We start from the raw sequence: 14,119 nt of genomic DNA on the forward strand, positions 1-14,119 counted from the left end.
CGATACCCTAAAGCCTGCATCAAAGTGTCTTTGTGGCGCGCCGCATAGACGCCTACTCCCACTGTGATCCTATACCGGGCGGCCTGCTCGTCTATGTAACCGAAGGCACCGCGGGCCGCCTTGCTACGATGTATCCCAACATCCGCAAGAAATGCGTCACACCCCGTCGTATCCGCGGCAGACCGTGCTCGTCCTTGCGAACGAGCCGTGATCGCAGCTTCCACCAGTGAAGCCTACCCTTGAGTTTCCTAAAAATCGCGACGACGGCGTCCATGTCAGGCCGTGCTGCAGGATCGTTTTTGGTCATGTCTGCCACGAGGGGAGCGAGGAACTCCAAGCCGTTCATGGTCTGTGTGCCACGGCCGTAAGGCTCAAGAAAACGCGGGACGGTAAGCGTAGACCTTACTTCGAGGAACGTCTCACTGATCGTTTCGCCCAGGCAGCGGATGTCAGTCGCGTACGGGTCGTCGACTCCGACAGCTGCCGCATCTGAGACGACGGAGACCTGGCTCGCAACGTGAAAGCGTGAGCCGTGCTGGTATTTCTGAGACCGCCCGAAATCGACCAGATAGTATCGCACTGGCCGCAGGGTGCTCTCTGAGCCTCGCGTCGCCCGCTTCACACGAGAAGTCCGACGTCGTTTGACACTGGGGTACAGAGGCTCGGGGTCCTGCATGATGCCGATGTCCGAACAGTTGCTGCTGACGGCATAAGAGATCAGCTTTACACGGTCAAAGTGGAGCATACCGATGCGCGATGTTACAGCTATGCATGAATTGCAGACCCTTGGCACGAGCGATAAGCAAGATTGCTTCCACCTTGCGAAGGCGTGCCGCATACCTCGAATACCTGACCCAAAAAGTCGACTGCTTCGCCGACGGTCTGCATGGCCGGCACGTGGAACGGCTGCAGCAGCGGCATCACCAGTATGCGCACTGTTTTGTGTTCGCCTGGCACCCGCAGTATGTCCAAGATGGGCACAGAGTGGTTCTTTGGGTGCGAGACGAGCGGCCATGTCGCGAGATACTGGTGCACCTCGAGCTTCTGGGTGTCGGCGTGTCTCGAGACCTTCCTGAGTACAACAGCACGCCCGTCTGAGATGCGTGTAGCGTCGAGGATGTCTCCGGGCTTGGCATGGATTTCAGAGATCCGTACTTACACCAGCTAAGCTCGGCGTAATGCTCACCATAGCACGGTCCTCGTCAAAGTCCCTCTCGAGCGTCTTCGTGGTCTGTGATGATGACGAAGGCGACCACCCTGGTTTGTATCGCGGGCGGAGCTCATAACCTTTCTCTCGGAGCCATTCGCAATGTTCTCTCCAGAACACGTCGTGCGGTCTGAGCCCGTGTGGGGCCGCCAACTGCCTAGGGCCGCTCACCTGCCGGGTTGGAGATGTCTCGGAAGTCATAGTCGTGAAGTATAATGATGAGGATGTCCGTATCCGATGTTCCCGTCATAGAAGTACCAGTAGCGTCATGGAAAAACGATACCAGCGGACTCTTCGGCGACAATAACTGAAGGACGAGTAAAGGCAACATAGCGACCCCCCGTGTGCCACTCGGAGCGCGGCCATGCCCGCTCTTGTCACCGAGTTTCCGGATCTCGGTGCGAGTGATCCTGAGCCTAAATCCGGGCGCTGGAATGATCTTGTGTCTTATGAGGCAAAGTATCCGTTTTGCTTCCACACTCGGTCGAGGATGCTCGGCATCGTTGTTATGCTAAGCCTCCTTCGGCAGCCTGTTGCTTATTGTGTCGGCGGCTGATACGCTTGATACTGGCTCGATATATACTTCTACTCTGAAGAATAGCCCCGGCGGACTCCGAGTCCGAATCACTGACTTCAAATTTGAGCAAGACCACGGTCTAACAACGCAGGAACTGAACAGATTCTCTCGCTATCGTGCAGTGAAGACCTGACAGCTTGGGAGCATATGAGCATTGTCTCCAACAAGAGAACAATAATGGTAGGTCCTGTTTTGAAGACGCAGAAGGACCCAGAAGCAGAAGGACTGCACGGTCGAGGATAATGAGCCGTAAAGCAGTAGCAGTGCCCTATGCAACGATGTCGACTTGGTGGCCGCAAGTGACTTTGTCTCCCGAAGGGGTTCGAGTGGAACGGGAAAATGCCACGCTATGTTTGCGGAAGCAGTTTGCCGGCTTACGCAGGTGTTTATGGGCGTTGGAATTTTCTGAAACAACCCAACAAAAGGGACCATCTTGCATCATGTCTAACTCGGTCTTTCCACGAGTACCATAAGCTGTGAGACTTTCAGCGAAGCTGTCGTGATCCTCAGGCTGTGTATCACAGTTACAATTTACAGAGTTTTATATATTCTAGCCCGGTTTGAGATAAATACCGATGATATGACGCATTCGTACAAGCCACGCAGAACAACAGCGAGTAAGAAGGGAGAATACGTTTCACGCGCGTGGCGCGAATGAGCATCATAAAGATGAAGATGAGGCGGGGGTATCTTCCTGGAGATAGTTCAGCCGGACAGTTTGACGATAATCCGTCGGATCAGGTGGCACATACCCACGGATTCCGAACGATATCGCTCGCAAGACTTATCCTCCTTTTGACAGTAACATACTCGAGTTCGCCTGGAGCGTACGAGGATGCAAAGCCGAAACCTGCACAAGGGCTGCCTCAATAATTGCAAAATGGACGGTGGTTCGATGCTACCTGAAACGGCCGCAATGGCAGACCGACCCGTGAGCTGGGCGGACCCGCCGCCGTCGCCACTAGCATCTTGTATGGCTATAGTCACTTCTGAGCCATTCGTGTGTGCGGTCAACACTGTAGTCCTCTGGTTCATTATGTATGCGACGGAGGCGTCATGCGAACTCACCTTCGTGCTGCTGGCCATCACTGGGCGTAGTCTCTTCAACAGCTTGAAGTAGCTCATTGACAAGCCTTTGCTCTCGCCCACGGGCTGATAGCCTCTACAATAGATGATAAGCCTTGAGATATGACACAAGTATCAGAAGAAACCTGCCTTCACATTGGAATCTCAACTAGCCGCATACTGGCAGAACGCTTTCCCTTCTTTCCTCCGCCGCGCAGGGCGCAGTGGGTTGATGACTTTCTTGTAGAATGGGTATGGCTTCGACAATTTCGCTTCTAGTTCGTCTCCCATACCCTGTGCTCTTCAGTACGTGAAAAGAATATCAGTAGCGTCCAACTGCTACGAAAGAAAGACCGCACTGTTGATGTTGGCCTTGAAGCTGCCACAGGTCGGTAGTAGTTATGACTTGTCTGTCTCTGTCTATGGTATCCATGCCTTCGCAAAGGAAGCGCCGGCCTTGGTGGAGGTTCTTGGTGGCCTCCTCCTTCCCGAAGAAGTTTGTCACTGCATGAATACCCTTACTAGTATTTGTAGCGTCTGCGCCAACTTCTAGAGCAAGTTTGGCAATGCTAATAGCCGTTGAGTCGTCGCTAATGTGGAGTGCCATCGAACGAGGAGTAGAGTTGGGATCTAGGTTGCGTTCCAGCAATACGAATGAGTAGGTATCTATACTGTCGCGGAAACAAATACCCTGCTATCTGAGCAGCGCCTCACGACGTCGGTTGTAGTTTGACAGCGGCCTACGTTTTCGAACACAATGACAGTGAGGAACTTCTGGAGGTCTGTGGCGGTATGCATGGCGACCAGGTTTACACAGTGCAGTGCACCTGCTGGATGTTTACGTCCGAACATTGGCACCGTGTGATGTGCGCTTTGAGAGGGCCGGCGGAACGCGTGATGTTGGGCTTTGTTTGCACTCATTGACGGGCGTCTTCTACACGCGAGGGAATACAATAATGGTTGCATCGTTCTGGCTTCTCTCCGTCGGCACGACAAACATACACACTCCCTCATGAGTGAGGGTGCCCCGGTAGCATCGAAGAAAAGCGACCCAGGAGAATTGCAGCCTCAAGAATTCTTCTGGCGCGACCATCAGCCATGGCTAGAGAGCAAAGGCTACATGCTTCGCCCCCGGTACCGTCCAGACTGGGTGCCCTCATGGCAGGGTACGAAGTATTTCTCCTGGAACCGCGAAGACGGAATACTTCAGCCAGTAAGTATTTAAAACTACGTGTACTGTCTTCTGTTCCACGCTGATTTGTCATAGCGCATAAACTTGCTTGACGCCACCAGGATATCTGACGGGAAGATCGTCATGCTGAAGAGGGTATTCGTCCAAGAAAATCCTCGCGAAGTGGAGATAACTACCAAGTTCTCAAGTGAACCTTTGGTCTCTAATCCTCGGAACCATTGCGTTCCTATAATTGAGATTCTCACCGTGCCAGACGCGGAGGATATCTTCCTGCTGGTCATGCCCCTTCTACGTGCGTTCAACAGTCCTCGCTTCAATACCTTAGGTGAAGTCATAGAGTGCTTCGGACAAATTTTTGAAGTGAGTATCCTGCATCACACGAGTGCAAAAGGCTCAAGATTTGTTTCTGCTCTAGGGCCTGCAGTTCATGCACCAGAATCATGTTGCCCATCGGTAACCCAATTCTTGTCTCTCCTCTCATGGTCTAAATCAGTTTTACAGCGACTGCATGGACCTGAACATTATGATGGACCCAGCAGGTCTATTCCCGGATCTGTTCCACCCACAGAACCCCCGGTACACGAGAGACTTCAAGTCTAAGCCGAAGCACTACAGCCGTACCTTTAAGCCGACAAAATATTACCTCATAGATTTTGGGCTGTCGCGTAGTTATGACCCTGCTGACGGTCCCCCGCGCGACTATCCCATCCTTGGCGGCGACAAGACTGTCCCAGAATTCAAGGGTCAGGATCGTGCCTATAACCCGTTCCCCACAGACATCTATTACATCGGCAACATGATCAGAGAATGCTTCCTTCAGGTATGTGCCCGTGGCGCACGAGAAGCCCTGTCTGATGTAGGATGCAGGTGTCCCATGGAGTTGAATTCCTCGCTCCCCTTGTCAACGACATGGTGCAAGACGACCCAACGAAGCGTCCTACGATCGACGAAGTCGTGTCGCGCTTTGAAGAGCTACGAAAGCTATTAACTTCGTGGCAGCTACGTTCGCGGCTGGTTCCGCTCAGCGAAACTGGCTTTCAGCGCTTCACAAGATCGTCTGCTCACCTCGTTAGGACTGCTGGCTATTGCCTCATGCGTCGTTCTGCTCTTCCCACTCCTTAACTATCTCCTATTTGCCGTGTCCATGCTTCCTGTCGTTTTAGTTTCCGCGTGTATACCCATAGTCGCTACGTGAGCAACCTTGCTTTGGTGCGCTTGTTAGCGAGTCTCGCATTAGCGTGTACCACCCGCGTCTAGGTCATGACTGGCATCCTGCTAGAAGTGTGTTTCCACAGGCAGACATCCACGCGAGCTTGGCAGATTTCTCTACCATCCGGCTGCTCAATGCTACCAAGCGCGCGTTTGTCGAGGCAATGACGAAGGAGCTGACGCTGCGCGGTGGGGCATGACGGTCTTACCGCGCAGCTCGAAGGCTGCGTCTCTCATGGCGACTTCCCTACGACAAGATTTCATTGCCCCAAATAGCCCGGGACGTTATGAAGCCAAAGAATACGTCTCCTGAAGCACTGGATGTCTATGCGGAGGGATTATCAATCTCGCGAGAACCCGTGTCTATGCCACGAAGGTTGGTGCCTCCATCCTGTGCGTCTCGTCCTCCTTCTAGCCGTGGACCGCCTTTGTGGCGGGCGAGACGACGCTGTGGCAGGACCATGGGCAGGGCTAGCGCACGATGGCCCACTGTACCTTCCACTTCCCACATTCCCATGGTATCCACGCGCACGAGAGTTTTGTTAGTTACAAACCGTACCAGTGACCGGGTACGAGTACGGTATCAGCTATATTACTATATGTAAGAGGTTGCTTCCCTGCGCTCCGCACTGGCTGTTTTGTGATTGCGGTTCTGTCGGTTTAGCAGGACCCCGGCATATTCGCCGGAAGGTCCACTAGCCTGCAGAGGAAGCAACTATCATGAGAAACTCGATTAGAGAGAATTACGAAATAAGAGTAGTCAATGGATATATAAGACGAGGGAGGATAGAAGGCCACTACATTTCGGGCCGATAGTAAAATAATAGTAGTGGAGATTGAAGCGATATTACCACGGTCAGTAACCCGTGTAACCTTGGTGTAACCGCAGCGCAGTTGCTGGCGCTCAGTTGCATCTTGGCTCTTCCCTTTATCTCACGGGTGATCACTCACCGCTTAATCGTGCACAATGACCACCGTTTCGCCCTTTGCACGCAGCAGCGTTTTTGACGAGCCGCGCCTGGACGGACGGGAGCAAACCGTAGGCAATTTCTTTCTCAATCGCCCAAGTGACGAACCATAAACGCGCACAGGACATGTCGTGATAGGTTGAGGAAATGTACAGTGTACCCGAGAGTTTTCTTGAGATTGAGGTTCGGAATCCCCAGACACATGGTATGTGTAGGTCTTGTTTTAAGCTTTAGTTGTCACTGAAGGGAACTGTAGGCTTCGGTCGCAAGATGTACACGGACTACGAAATCGTGTGCAAGGTCAGTTCCGCAGCTTTTGTTTACCCCCTCCTAGTCTAAGCGCCTCCGACACTCGCCACATAGACCAACATCCCTGCCTTCAAGCTCCGCCACTCAGTTGTTCGCAGGCGGTACTCTGACTTCGAAGCCTTCCGAGACATTCTAGAACGCGAGTCCACCCGTGTCAATATTCCACCCCTGCCAGGCAAGGTCTTCACCAACCGCTTCTCCGACGAGGTCATCGAAGCCCGAAGGGAGGGTTTAGAGCGCTTTTTGAGTATTGTCGCCGGGCACCCTCTGCTCCAGGCGAGCCCAAGTTCTGCTTTGATAGTAGCATATGCTGATGCGAGCGTCGACAGACCGGGAGCAAGGTGCTCTGCGCGTTCTTGCAGGACCCCGCTTGGGACAAGGCTCAATGGCAATAAGCTCGACCCCGCATATCCTTTTATCGTCTCTTCATCTGTAAGGTCTTTGCCGTTGGATTTTATCAATATTCTCCCCAATTTTGTATGTACTTCCTTGCCATCATCATTGATTATCCCATTTCCTTTTCAATCTCAATTTGTCCTAACATATACTTCAACAACACTGCATTAAGCTACTGCGATGGCTGCCGTGCTCGGCCCATTCGCCTCTTGTGAGTGCTCGGGTTCGTGTACCACAATATCTATAACAGACCTACACATGCCGTCAATAAACGGAGGACACCGAGGGAACAGCTGACCCACCTTAGGTTCATAGAGAATCCACTCTGGACGTCAGTAAGCGTGAGGGTGTCTACCGAGTGTACTCCAGGTGTCATCGCCAGAAAATCCATTCTGACCGATTGGCACGTCGAGGGCAACAGAGGACTAGGAAGCGGGGGTTAGAGCAATAAACACGCAAGAACGGTATGCTACGCACCCAATCCTGACTCGGTTCGCCAACGGTACAATACCGGGCGCATCCCCGCCACCACCGGTCTTGCTGTCAACGCCCGCAGCCGCCTCGAGGTACATCTTCTCCCTCCGCTGCTTCCTCCGATCGGGATAGCTGACCTCGAAGCGCCTCGTCCACGACGACCGGTTGAACACGAAGATGTCGAGCGTGAACCGGTCGAGCGGGTAAATCTTGCCGATGCCCGTCGCGGCGCCGTCACCCTCGCCGTCGCACAGCATGCCGACGCTCACGACGATGGGCTCCCCAGGCCCGTCGCCCGCCACAACGTCGCGCAGCGTCTCGCCCTGAGTCTGCATCTGCACGAACCCGCCCGCGGCACTCACCGTTGGGCCCGGCGTGCGCGGAACGCCGGCTGCATTTGGCCCCTTCTCGCGGCGGATCTCGACGCTGGGACCCACGGCGCCAGACTGCATGTTCGCGATGGGGCCCTGCCAGTGTGGAGATGAAGGCGGAGGCGACATCGGGAAGGCTGGGTATGCCGGTGTTGGTGGGATGATGTCCGCGATCTGTGAGCTGATGCTGTCGTCTGCGACGTGCCCGTAAGAGTGCGCCCGCGGAACCGAGGGGAGGGGAGGGCTCAGCGGCCCATAAGTTGTTGTTGGAGTACGAGCGAAGTTCTTCATCGTAGCGGAAGGTGGTAGATACGAACCGGGTCTTGTCAGGAGATTCAGCGACGGCTGGCCAATAACAGGCGTCGTTGGCAGAGACTGTGCGAGGCCCGAACCCGACTGAGCATACGGATCGCGCTGGTTTGCAGGGTTGAGCAAGGATGTCCCTGAACGATAGTCAACAGGCGATTTGAGCATGCGAGATTTTCCCAAGTCAATGTAGCTCTCAGTGGTATTCGCCTGAGCATCCATCACGCTGGGCGTGAATCTCTTGCTACCAGCGACGGCAGGCGCAGGCGCCTTGGTGGATCCAGGAGTACCAAGCCTAATTATGCCACCTTGTTGAACGGCCACGGAACTAGGCCGTGAGCTAGTGACGGCGCCAGGGAATGGAGATGCTGGAGTGGGCATCGCTTCGTGGTGCGAGTGACCTCCAGGAACGGTGCTTGCACGCCGATTGTTGGTTTGGGGTGATAGGTCAAGAATGCAGTTCCAGCGGGAAGGGAAGGTCGCTGTGGGATATACGAGCTCTTCGAGCTTGAGAGGCGCACTAACCAGCCGTGTCTCCGATATGACCTCGTACGGCCTCCCACTGATAATGATAACAACCGTCCGCTGCATGTCCTGTATTGCCGGTACGCTAGGTAGGCCGCGCCCCCTAGCTAGAGAGAACTCGTCGACTTCGGGTGACCGAGTGAATGTGACAGCGTAGAGCAAGTTGTACTGCTCAAAAGGGCCAATTAGCAGCGGAAAAACTAGGTCGGACTGAAGGAGCCCAGTCTCGCCCCAGCCGATGAGACGCGTCTGCGCACCCTCGCCACCAACGGTGACCTTGACATTCTCCACGGAAAACCCAGCCGTAGATTCTCCGCCGTTCTCAACCTCAACACACAGAACGACAGTGTGCTCTTCGCTTCCGGCCTCCAATAACTCGCGCTCATGAACATCGAGCAGATCGCGATCACTGCTGTCGCTGTCGTCATCCTTGCCCGATGTGATGCCACGACGCCTCCTGTGTGGCCCCTTGTCCGGCTGAGGGAGCATGAAGTACGGAACGAAAACCGTTCGCATGCGCACACGGAAACCAGACACGGTGCGGAGCGTCTTCCGGAAAGACTTGCGCAAGGTAGGATGCTGAGGACGATGTGTGGCGGGGGTGGTCATCAGAGGGGATGTTAGCGTCTCCTCAGTTGTGAGAATGCCAAACGCTTGCTTGCGGACGGCATCCCCAACACGCGAGGATGGCAGCATCAGAGATGCATCTGCAAAAGTTGATCCTACAGCGGAACTCAGTATCGGGCGAGCTATACACTAGATGTTAAGCTTACCGCTTAAGCCATCCAACAGATTCGCTTCCTCTAATCCATGCAAGAGATCCATGTCTTCGCCTGGTGACTTGACAAGAGGAGTCGTAGGATCGCGGACATCAAGCTCGCCAGAGGCCTCGATGAGAGTCGTTAGGGTCTTCCTGGCAGATGTTACAGGTACAGGCTTCTCACGAAGCGTGGTGGAGACGGTCAAGCACAGGAGAGGATCGGCAACTTTGGTGGGTATAAAGGCTGAGAGTGTATAGTCAGACTACGTAAAGTATATATGCGGGGAAGTGTGTTCTTACCAATTTGCACCACTATCTTGAAGACGGCAATCCAGCAGCCCAGCAGCTTAGACCACACGAGCGCAAAGGCCTCGGAGTCTGGAACAGCTGAGCCGTCACCCCAAGTACCAGCACGAAGTAGTGTGCCTTGGGCCTGGACATACTGTCGATCTGACTCCGTTGTCGAAGGTATGGGATGTGGGGTGTGCGGCGGGAATATGGACGGATGCGGCGGAGCAAGCGATGGTTGAAGTGGAGCAAGAGGACTCGGCTTGTTGCGCCCCGGCATAGAATGCGAGCGTGGAGGCACAGGCGGGCGAGCATCTGCAAGCAACGGAGAGGTTGCGTGTGGTATAGAAGTGATATACGACGCTTCATACGAGATTTGCAGGTGTGCTAGGTAGGACAGCAACTCTGCGGGTGGCTTCGACGTATCTTCCGTGTCCGTCGCGAAATGTTCAAAACGTAGCGTTAGAAGGACCTCCAAGTTCTCGTCTAGAAGAGCCATATCGTCAGTACATATACACAGGATATGTGACAGCCCATGAATTGCAGCAGTGGCAAGTGTGTACCTTACCAAAGAAGGCCATCTTTCGATCCATGCTCTCCGCTTCGAGTTGTCCAACCCAGTCTGCCCAGCTAGCGGAATCATCTTGACACGGAAAGCCCAAAGATGCTTCGGGAGTGACCACATCCAATACAGAGTTGTTAAAAATCTCCTCGAAGGAGGTCGTCATTTTGCTTCACAGGGCGTGGATACAGTCTCTCAGTCGTACATCCGGGCAGGTCTAGATGCATGCATGGTAAGCTCATGTACAGCCTTAGCAAGAGGTACAGAAGCGATCCACACACTGACTCCAAGCTGACTCCAAGCCTTGTAGGCCGCTGTCCGAGTTTATAGCAGGCGGCAATGAATCCAGTGGACCCGCGCTTTCCAAGATGGGTGGCGCCCAAGGCGATGATTCGTAAACGTCGCAGAGAGCGGCCTTATGGAAACGCTGTGACGAAAGTCAGAACGAGGCTGTTCTAGGTCGGCGTTGTCAGTGTCGGGGGGCGGATGGATGTCGGGGTGATGGCACGGTAGCAGTGCGGAGTGTCGTGGGAAAATGAGCTGGCGCCGGCGCCTGAAAGGCGGCAGCTCGACGGTGAAGCTCTTCACCTAATACTACCATCTGTATAAGAACTCGGCTCTAGCAAAGCTTTTTTTCTCTTCACCAACTCTTTAGTCCTACCTTTGTCTCCGACGGAGCATGCGCCTCAGTGCATTTCCGCTGCTTCTTGCAGGGGCTAGCCTCGGTAAGTGGCACGAGGCCAGCGGCCATATCTGCTTCTGCTGACACTGGCAACTGACTATATCTACAGCTCAGTATGCGACAGCCAGCCCCATTCGCGTGGTCGTCGTGACATCCAAAGAAGAAATCTCGACCGACACTCGATATGATCAAGGTCGTCCCTTCGTAGCCGAAATCGTCAGACCTTTCGCGCCCCTCCCAGAGGTCATAACACCCCATCCTGGCGCCGGCCGCCATCCCTGCTCCAAGTTCAAGAACAAGGCCCTCACCATTACCAACAAGTTCAGGGAGGCCTTTGGCTTGCCTCTCATTCACTCTGACTCTCGTCCCAACAACGTCGACGACGAGAGCGACGGAATTCTCAGAACTCTGCCCTTCATAGGTATACCTATGGAGCCCATACCAGTTCGCCCCGACAACTTTCGCAATAAGAACGACGGGACTTTCAACATCCTGCCTGTACCCTTCCAGCCAGGGCCTGGTGTCATTCATGTCGCTCCAGGTCGCGGTATGGGCCACGGCCGCCACCGCTTCCAGGCCTCGTTCCTCCACCGTGTCCACAGGGCGTTGATGGTTCTGGGACCTTGGGAAGGGCGTGCAGTCGCTTTCGTCCTCGGTAAGCCTGATTAGGTTCGATCGCCTCCCTGTGTCTCTTCCCCTAACCCATTGGACAGGTTGCGGCATTGGCGTGCTCCTCAGGATGGTCTGGGTCATGGCCATTCTCTTCGCCCGGGCTTTCCGCAGCTCCCGCCGAAGCGATGACGAAGACGTCCACGACGTCCTGGTATTCGAGGCGGACGCCGAAGAGATGCTCGTGCCGCCTCCTCAGTACACCGATGAGAAAGTTGCCCTCGTGGTCGCGGAGGAGAAGCCCGAGATCAAGGCTTAGAACAGCGCTGGACAGAGAAGATATGATTTGAATGGATATCCCTTGGTCTGGTTGGGCTTGCCGTCTCCGTTATACAGCATCCCGTTACCAATTTTGTACTATGCCTCCCCCTCTTTCTGTTTCGTATATCCCTAGGTCGTTGGCTCATGGAGTTCAGCCGAGTGCTCGCGACCGTGTAGTCTAGCCTCGATGAATACATGGACATTCGTGTTGTGAATCGGAGTACTTTCGGGAGCACAGCACTACAGTAATCTCCGGTAACGGTACGTTCCACGTAGCCAGGCTGCTGCGGTCTAGGGTATTTATAGGACTCCGGCCCCTGTCCCTCGTTCGAAGAAGACTGCGCTTGCGTCCGTCAGTCGATATAGCAGCGCTTTGCTCCTTGGGATTGGTCGGTACTCTCTTTCTTCCCAGCCTGCACCTAGATGCAGGGCAATCTGCCAGCAAAAAAGTCGATTACTGTGATTGGCCGGGAACGAAGCGGGTGAATATACCTGGCCGCTTACACTTCCACTTCGCCCAGATGATAGCGGGAAAATGTCGACGCGGTACGTGCATAATTGCAACAGAACTCGTAAGAGGTTGTCCAGCTCACCCGGGGTGACAATGTGATGGCGCAAAATGAGGGACGTGTTCAACTGTGCAAGCCTTCAGGAGATTCCTGCTGGTACATGACTTGCGTGACTAACGCACCTTCCTGCATAGCGAGCATACAGCCCGTACGAACCTCGACACTTCTAGGCTTGATATCCCCATCCATTCCAGAGACGACAGGTCGTCTACAAGCACCAGAGTGTCTTTCGCTTCACCGAGCGCATCTCGGAGTTCGTCGAATACTGGTGTCAGCGACGGCGTAGCGCCATCATCTCGTGGGACAAGATGTGTACTTGAAAGATTCAAAAATGTCACAGCCCGTGAACCGATGAGCTGGGCCAAGTTGACGTTCTACTGAATCGCATAAAACTCAATATCACCCCGGGCATCGACTGAGGATCAAATACGCACAGATTTAGCAAGGACGGCCTTCCATCTCTGGATACTGCCAGAGACGAACAATATGACACATTTGGTAGATTTTCCGGAGGTCCTCAGATGTGACGCAAGGCTCCGGTAGAGGAAAAAGTCTGCCGGGGAGCCCAGCTCGTCTGTGACGAGAAGCATTTCGCCTGGAGGAGGTAAATGCGGCACAGAGGATTCAGACATTTTTGTTAAAGATGCCAAAAAAATAGCAGGCCTGCGCAATTAGCAGACAAAGTGTTGCTTGTTTTGTAATGTCTGGCGGTGGGTAACGACAAAGGGAGCGGCTGATTGCCCCAAATCAAGATTAGATTGCCGCATGTACCACGGCAGACGCCGGACGCCACGACGGCCAAGAAAAAGCGCTCGAAATCTATACACACAGCTCTGTATCTTCCTCCATGCTCTGAAATAACAGACCTCAGAATTGCCGTTGCTGGCAGAACAAGCAGGCTCTACTAAAGCCCAAAGATCGCGTTCAGCTGCCAATGCTTTTCGAGATACTTGACATTGAGCTCCACTAGTACGCGCCCCCAGCTGCCCTAGGTCAGCCACGTAGGAGCCCGGACATGGCAAAGGCCGACGCATCATTGATCTCCTTCATGAGGTTCTGCAGGTTCGTCGTGCCGATAATAGACCCTGTACTAGAGATCTCTCACGTGAAAGCGGGGCTGCCTCGTCGTCGTCGTCGTACCTTTCTTCAAGTTCTGCGCGGGGATCGCGAGCGTGCCCGCGGGCATCCGCCTGCAGCCACCCAGCAGGGCGAAGATAGCCCGAGCCACGTTGGAAAGACGATAGCGTACAAGTGGAACGACAAGACGCAAGGCTGCGACTGCTCATCTCGAGCTCCTTGCTCCTCTAGGGCTGCTCGGATGCGCCGAGCGACCTTCACGGTCGTCAATGTCGATACAAGCTTGAGGCTCTCATACTCTTCAAATAGGACCTGTAAAGATTTCGGCGTTCAGGCTTGGGGCTGTCGATCCGGGGTCGCATTAGCCGTATTTGCTCACGATGGCCGTGCCTCTGGTCGTTCCTTCTATTTATGCTACAGCGCGCTTACGCCTTATACACCTGACAAACATTGAGCGGCCGCTAGATATCTCACAATAAGAAGAAGGCAGGGCCCTGTATCTGATTCAAGCCTCCCAATGGGCCCCACAAGTTGTTGCCTGATACTGGTCAAGTTGTAACTTTTCGGTGTCTTACAGATTCTTCGACACTGTTCCAAAGACAGGTCCTTGACGTCCTCTGGAGCTGTTTCTAGGAGTCCTTATGCTTCAAAA

The 14,119-nt window shown here is 54.1% G+C and overlaps 7 protein-coding genes across 7 annotated transcripts in view; 3 read left to right on the plus strand and 4 right to left on the minus strand.

Moving 5' to 3' along the window:
* The window catches only part of PHACADRAFT_258793 (uncharacterized protein), a 3,139-nt gene extending 1,656 nt beyond the window's left edge, over positions 1–1,483 (minus strand). Inside the window, exons 1-5 of the mRNA XM_007397368.1 lie at positions 1,187–1,483; positions 841–1,128; positions 748–785; positions 407–698; positions 8–349 (exon numbers count right to left, since the gene is read on the minus strand). Coding sequence (XP_007397430.1) covers positions 92–349; positions 407–698; positions 748–785; positions 841–1,128; positions 1,187–1,408 — 1,098 coding nt within the window. The 5' untranslated portion in view covers positions 1,409–1,483 and the 3' untranslated portion in view covers positions 8–91. The remainder of the gene's footprint in view (positions 1–7; positions 350–406; positions 699–747; positions 786–840; positions 1,129–1,186) is intronic.
* An 814-nt stretch (positions 1,484–2,297) lies between these two features.
* On the minus strand, positions 2,298–3,600 carry PHACADRAFT_258795 (uncharacterized protein). Its single transcript, XM_007397369.1, has 7 exons — positions 3,540–3,600; positions 3,209–3,479; positions 3,031–3,150; positions 2,853–2,944; positions 2,687–2,800; positions 2,537–2,634; positions 2,298–2,478 (listed from the first exon to the last, which is right to left on the minus strand). The coding sequence occupies exons 2-7, from the start codon at positions 3,454–3,456 to the stop codon at positions 2,446–2,448; spliced, it is 705 nt and encodes a 234-aa protein (XP_007397431.1). The 5' UTR covers positions 3,457–3,479; positions 3,540–3,600; the 3' UTR covers positions 2,298–2,445.
* A 261-nt stretch (positions 3,601–3,861) lies between these two features.
* Positions 3,862–5,163, plus strand: PHACADRAFT_96349 (uncharacterized protein; the record flags this gene model as incomplete). The annotated part of the gene is given in 5 exon segments (XM_007397370.1): positions 3,862–4,062; positions 4,117–4,401; positions 4,457–4,494; positions 4,543–4,890; positions 4,902–5,163. The coding sequence occupies 5 exon segments, from the start codon at positions 3,862–3,864 to the stop codon at positions 5,161–5,163; spliced, it is 1,134 nt and encodes a 377-aa protein (XP_007397432.1).
* A 1,054-nt stretch (positions 5,164–6,217) lies between these two features.
* Positions 6,218–6,922, plus strand: PHACADRAFT_163154 (uncharacterized protein; the record flags this gene model as incomplete). Its single annotated transcript, XM_007397371.1, has 5 exons — positions 6,218–6,289; positions 6,357–6,423; positions 6,475–6,518; positions 6,582–6,803; positions 6,857–6,922. The coding sequence occupies 5 exons, from the start codon at positions 6,218–6,220 to the stop codon at positions 6,920–6,922; spliced, it is 471 nt and encodes a 156-aa protein (XP_007397433.1).
* Positions 6,923–7,090: 168 nt separating this feature from the next.
* Positions 7,091–10,375, minus strand: PHACADRAFT_29927 (uncharacterized protein; the record flags this gene model as incomplete). Its single annotated transcript, XM_007396490.1, has 6 exons — positions 7,091–7,175; positions 7,226–7,348; positions 7,401–9,321; positions 9,373–9,603; positions 9,660–10,133; positions 10,216–10,375. The coding sequence occupies 6 exons, from the start codon at positions 10,373–10,375 to the stop codon at positions 7,091–7,093; spliced, it is 2,994 nt and encodes a 997-aa protein (XP_007396552.1).
* Positions 10,376–10,833: 458 nt separating this feature from the next.
* Positions 10,834–12,039, plus strand: PHACADRAFT_258800 (uncharacterized protein). The gene is made up of 3 exons (XM_007397372.1): positions 10,834–10,934; positions 11,001–11,546; positions 11,605–12,039. The coding sequence occupies exons 1-3, from the start codon at positions 10,889–10,891 to the stop codon at positions 11,817–11,819; spliced, it is 807 nt and encodes a 268-aa protein (XP_007397434.1). The 5' UTR covers positions 10,834–10,888; the 3' UTR covers positions 11,820–12,039.
* An 82-nt stretch (positions 12,040–12,121) lies between these two features.
* PHACADRAFT_197183 (uncharacterized protein) lies at positions 12,122–13,022 on the minus strand (the record flags this gene model as incomplete). The annotated part of the gene is made up of 4 exons (XM_007397373.1): positions 12,122–12,256; positions 12,314–12,457; positions 12,513–12,764; positions 12,825–13,022. The coding sequence occupies 4 exons, from the start codon at positions 13,020–13,022 to the stop codon at positions 12,122–12,124; spliced, it is 729 nt and encodes a 242-aa protein (XP_007397435.1).
* Between the last annotated feature and the right edge of the window lie 1,097 nt (positions 13,023–14,119).

Source organism: Phanerochaete carnosa, assembly GCF_000300595.1.
Source record: "Phanerochaete carnosa HHB-10118-sp unplaced genomic scaffold PHACAscaffold_6, whole genome shotgun sequence".
Taxonomy (NCBI): domain Eukaryota; kingdom Fungi; phylum Basidiomycota; class Agaricomycetes; order Polyporales; family Phanerochaetaceae; genus Phanerochaete; species Phanerochaete carnosa.

What these genes read in the sequence shown, in the direction of transcription:
- PHACADRAFT_258795 (XM_007397369.1), bottom strand. Translation starts at nt 3,456, where the DNA reads ATGGCACTCCACATTAGCGACGACTCAACGGCTATTAGCATTGCCAAA. An exon ending in CTTCAAGGCCAACATCAACA is followed by an intron (nt 3,151 to 3,208) that starts GTGCGGTCTTTC and finishes CACGTACTGAAG; the next exon opens with AGCACAGGGTATGGGAGACG. An exon ending in TGATGGCCAGCAGCACGAAG is followed by an intron (nt 2,801 to 2,852) that starts GTGAGTTCGCAT and finishes AGAGGACTACAG; the next exon opens with TGTTGACCGCACACACGAAT.
- PHACADRAFT_258800 (XM_007397372.1), top strand. Translation starts at nt 10,889, where the DNA reads ATGCGCCTCAGTGCATTTCCGCTGCTTCTTGCAGGGGCTAGCCTCG. An exon ending in TCTTGCAGGGGCTAGCCTCG is followed by an intron (nt 10,935 to 11,000) that starts GTAAGTGGCACG and finishes CTATATCTACAG; the next exon opens with CTCAGTATGCGACAGCCAGC. An exon ending in TGCAGTCGCTTTCGTCCTCG is followed by an intron (nt 11,547 to 11,604) that starts GTAAGCCTGATT and finishes CCCATTGGACAG; the next exon opens with GTTGCGGCATTGGCGTGCTC.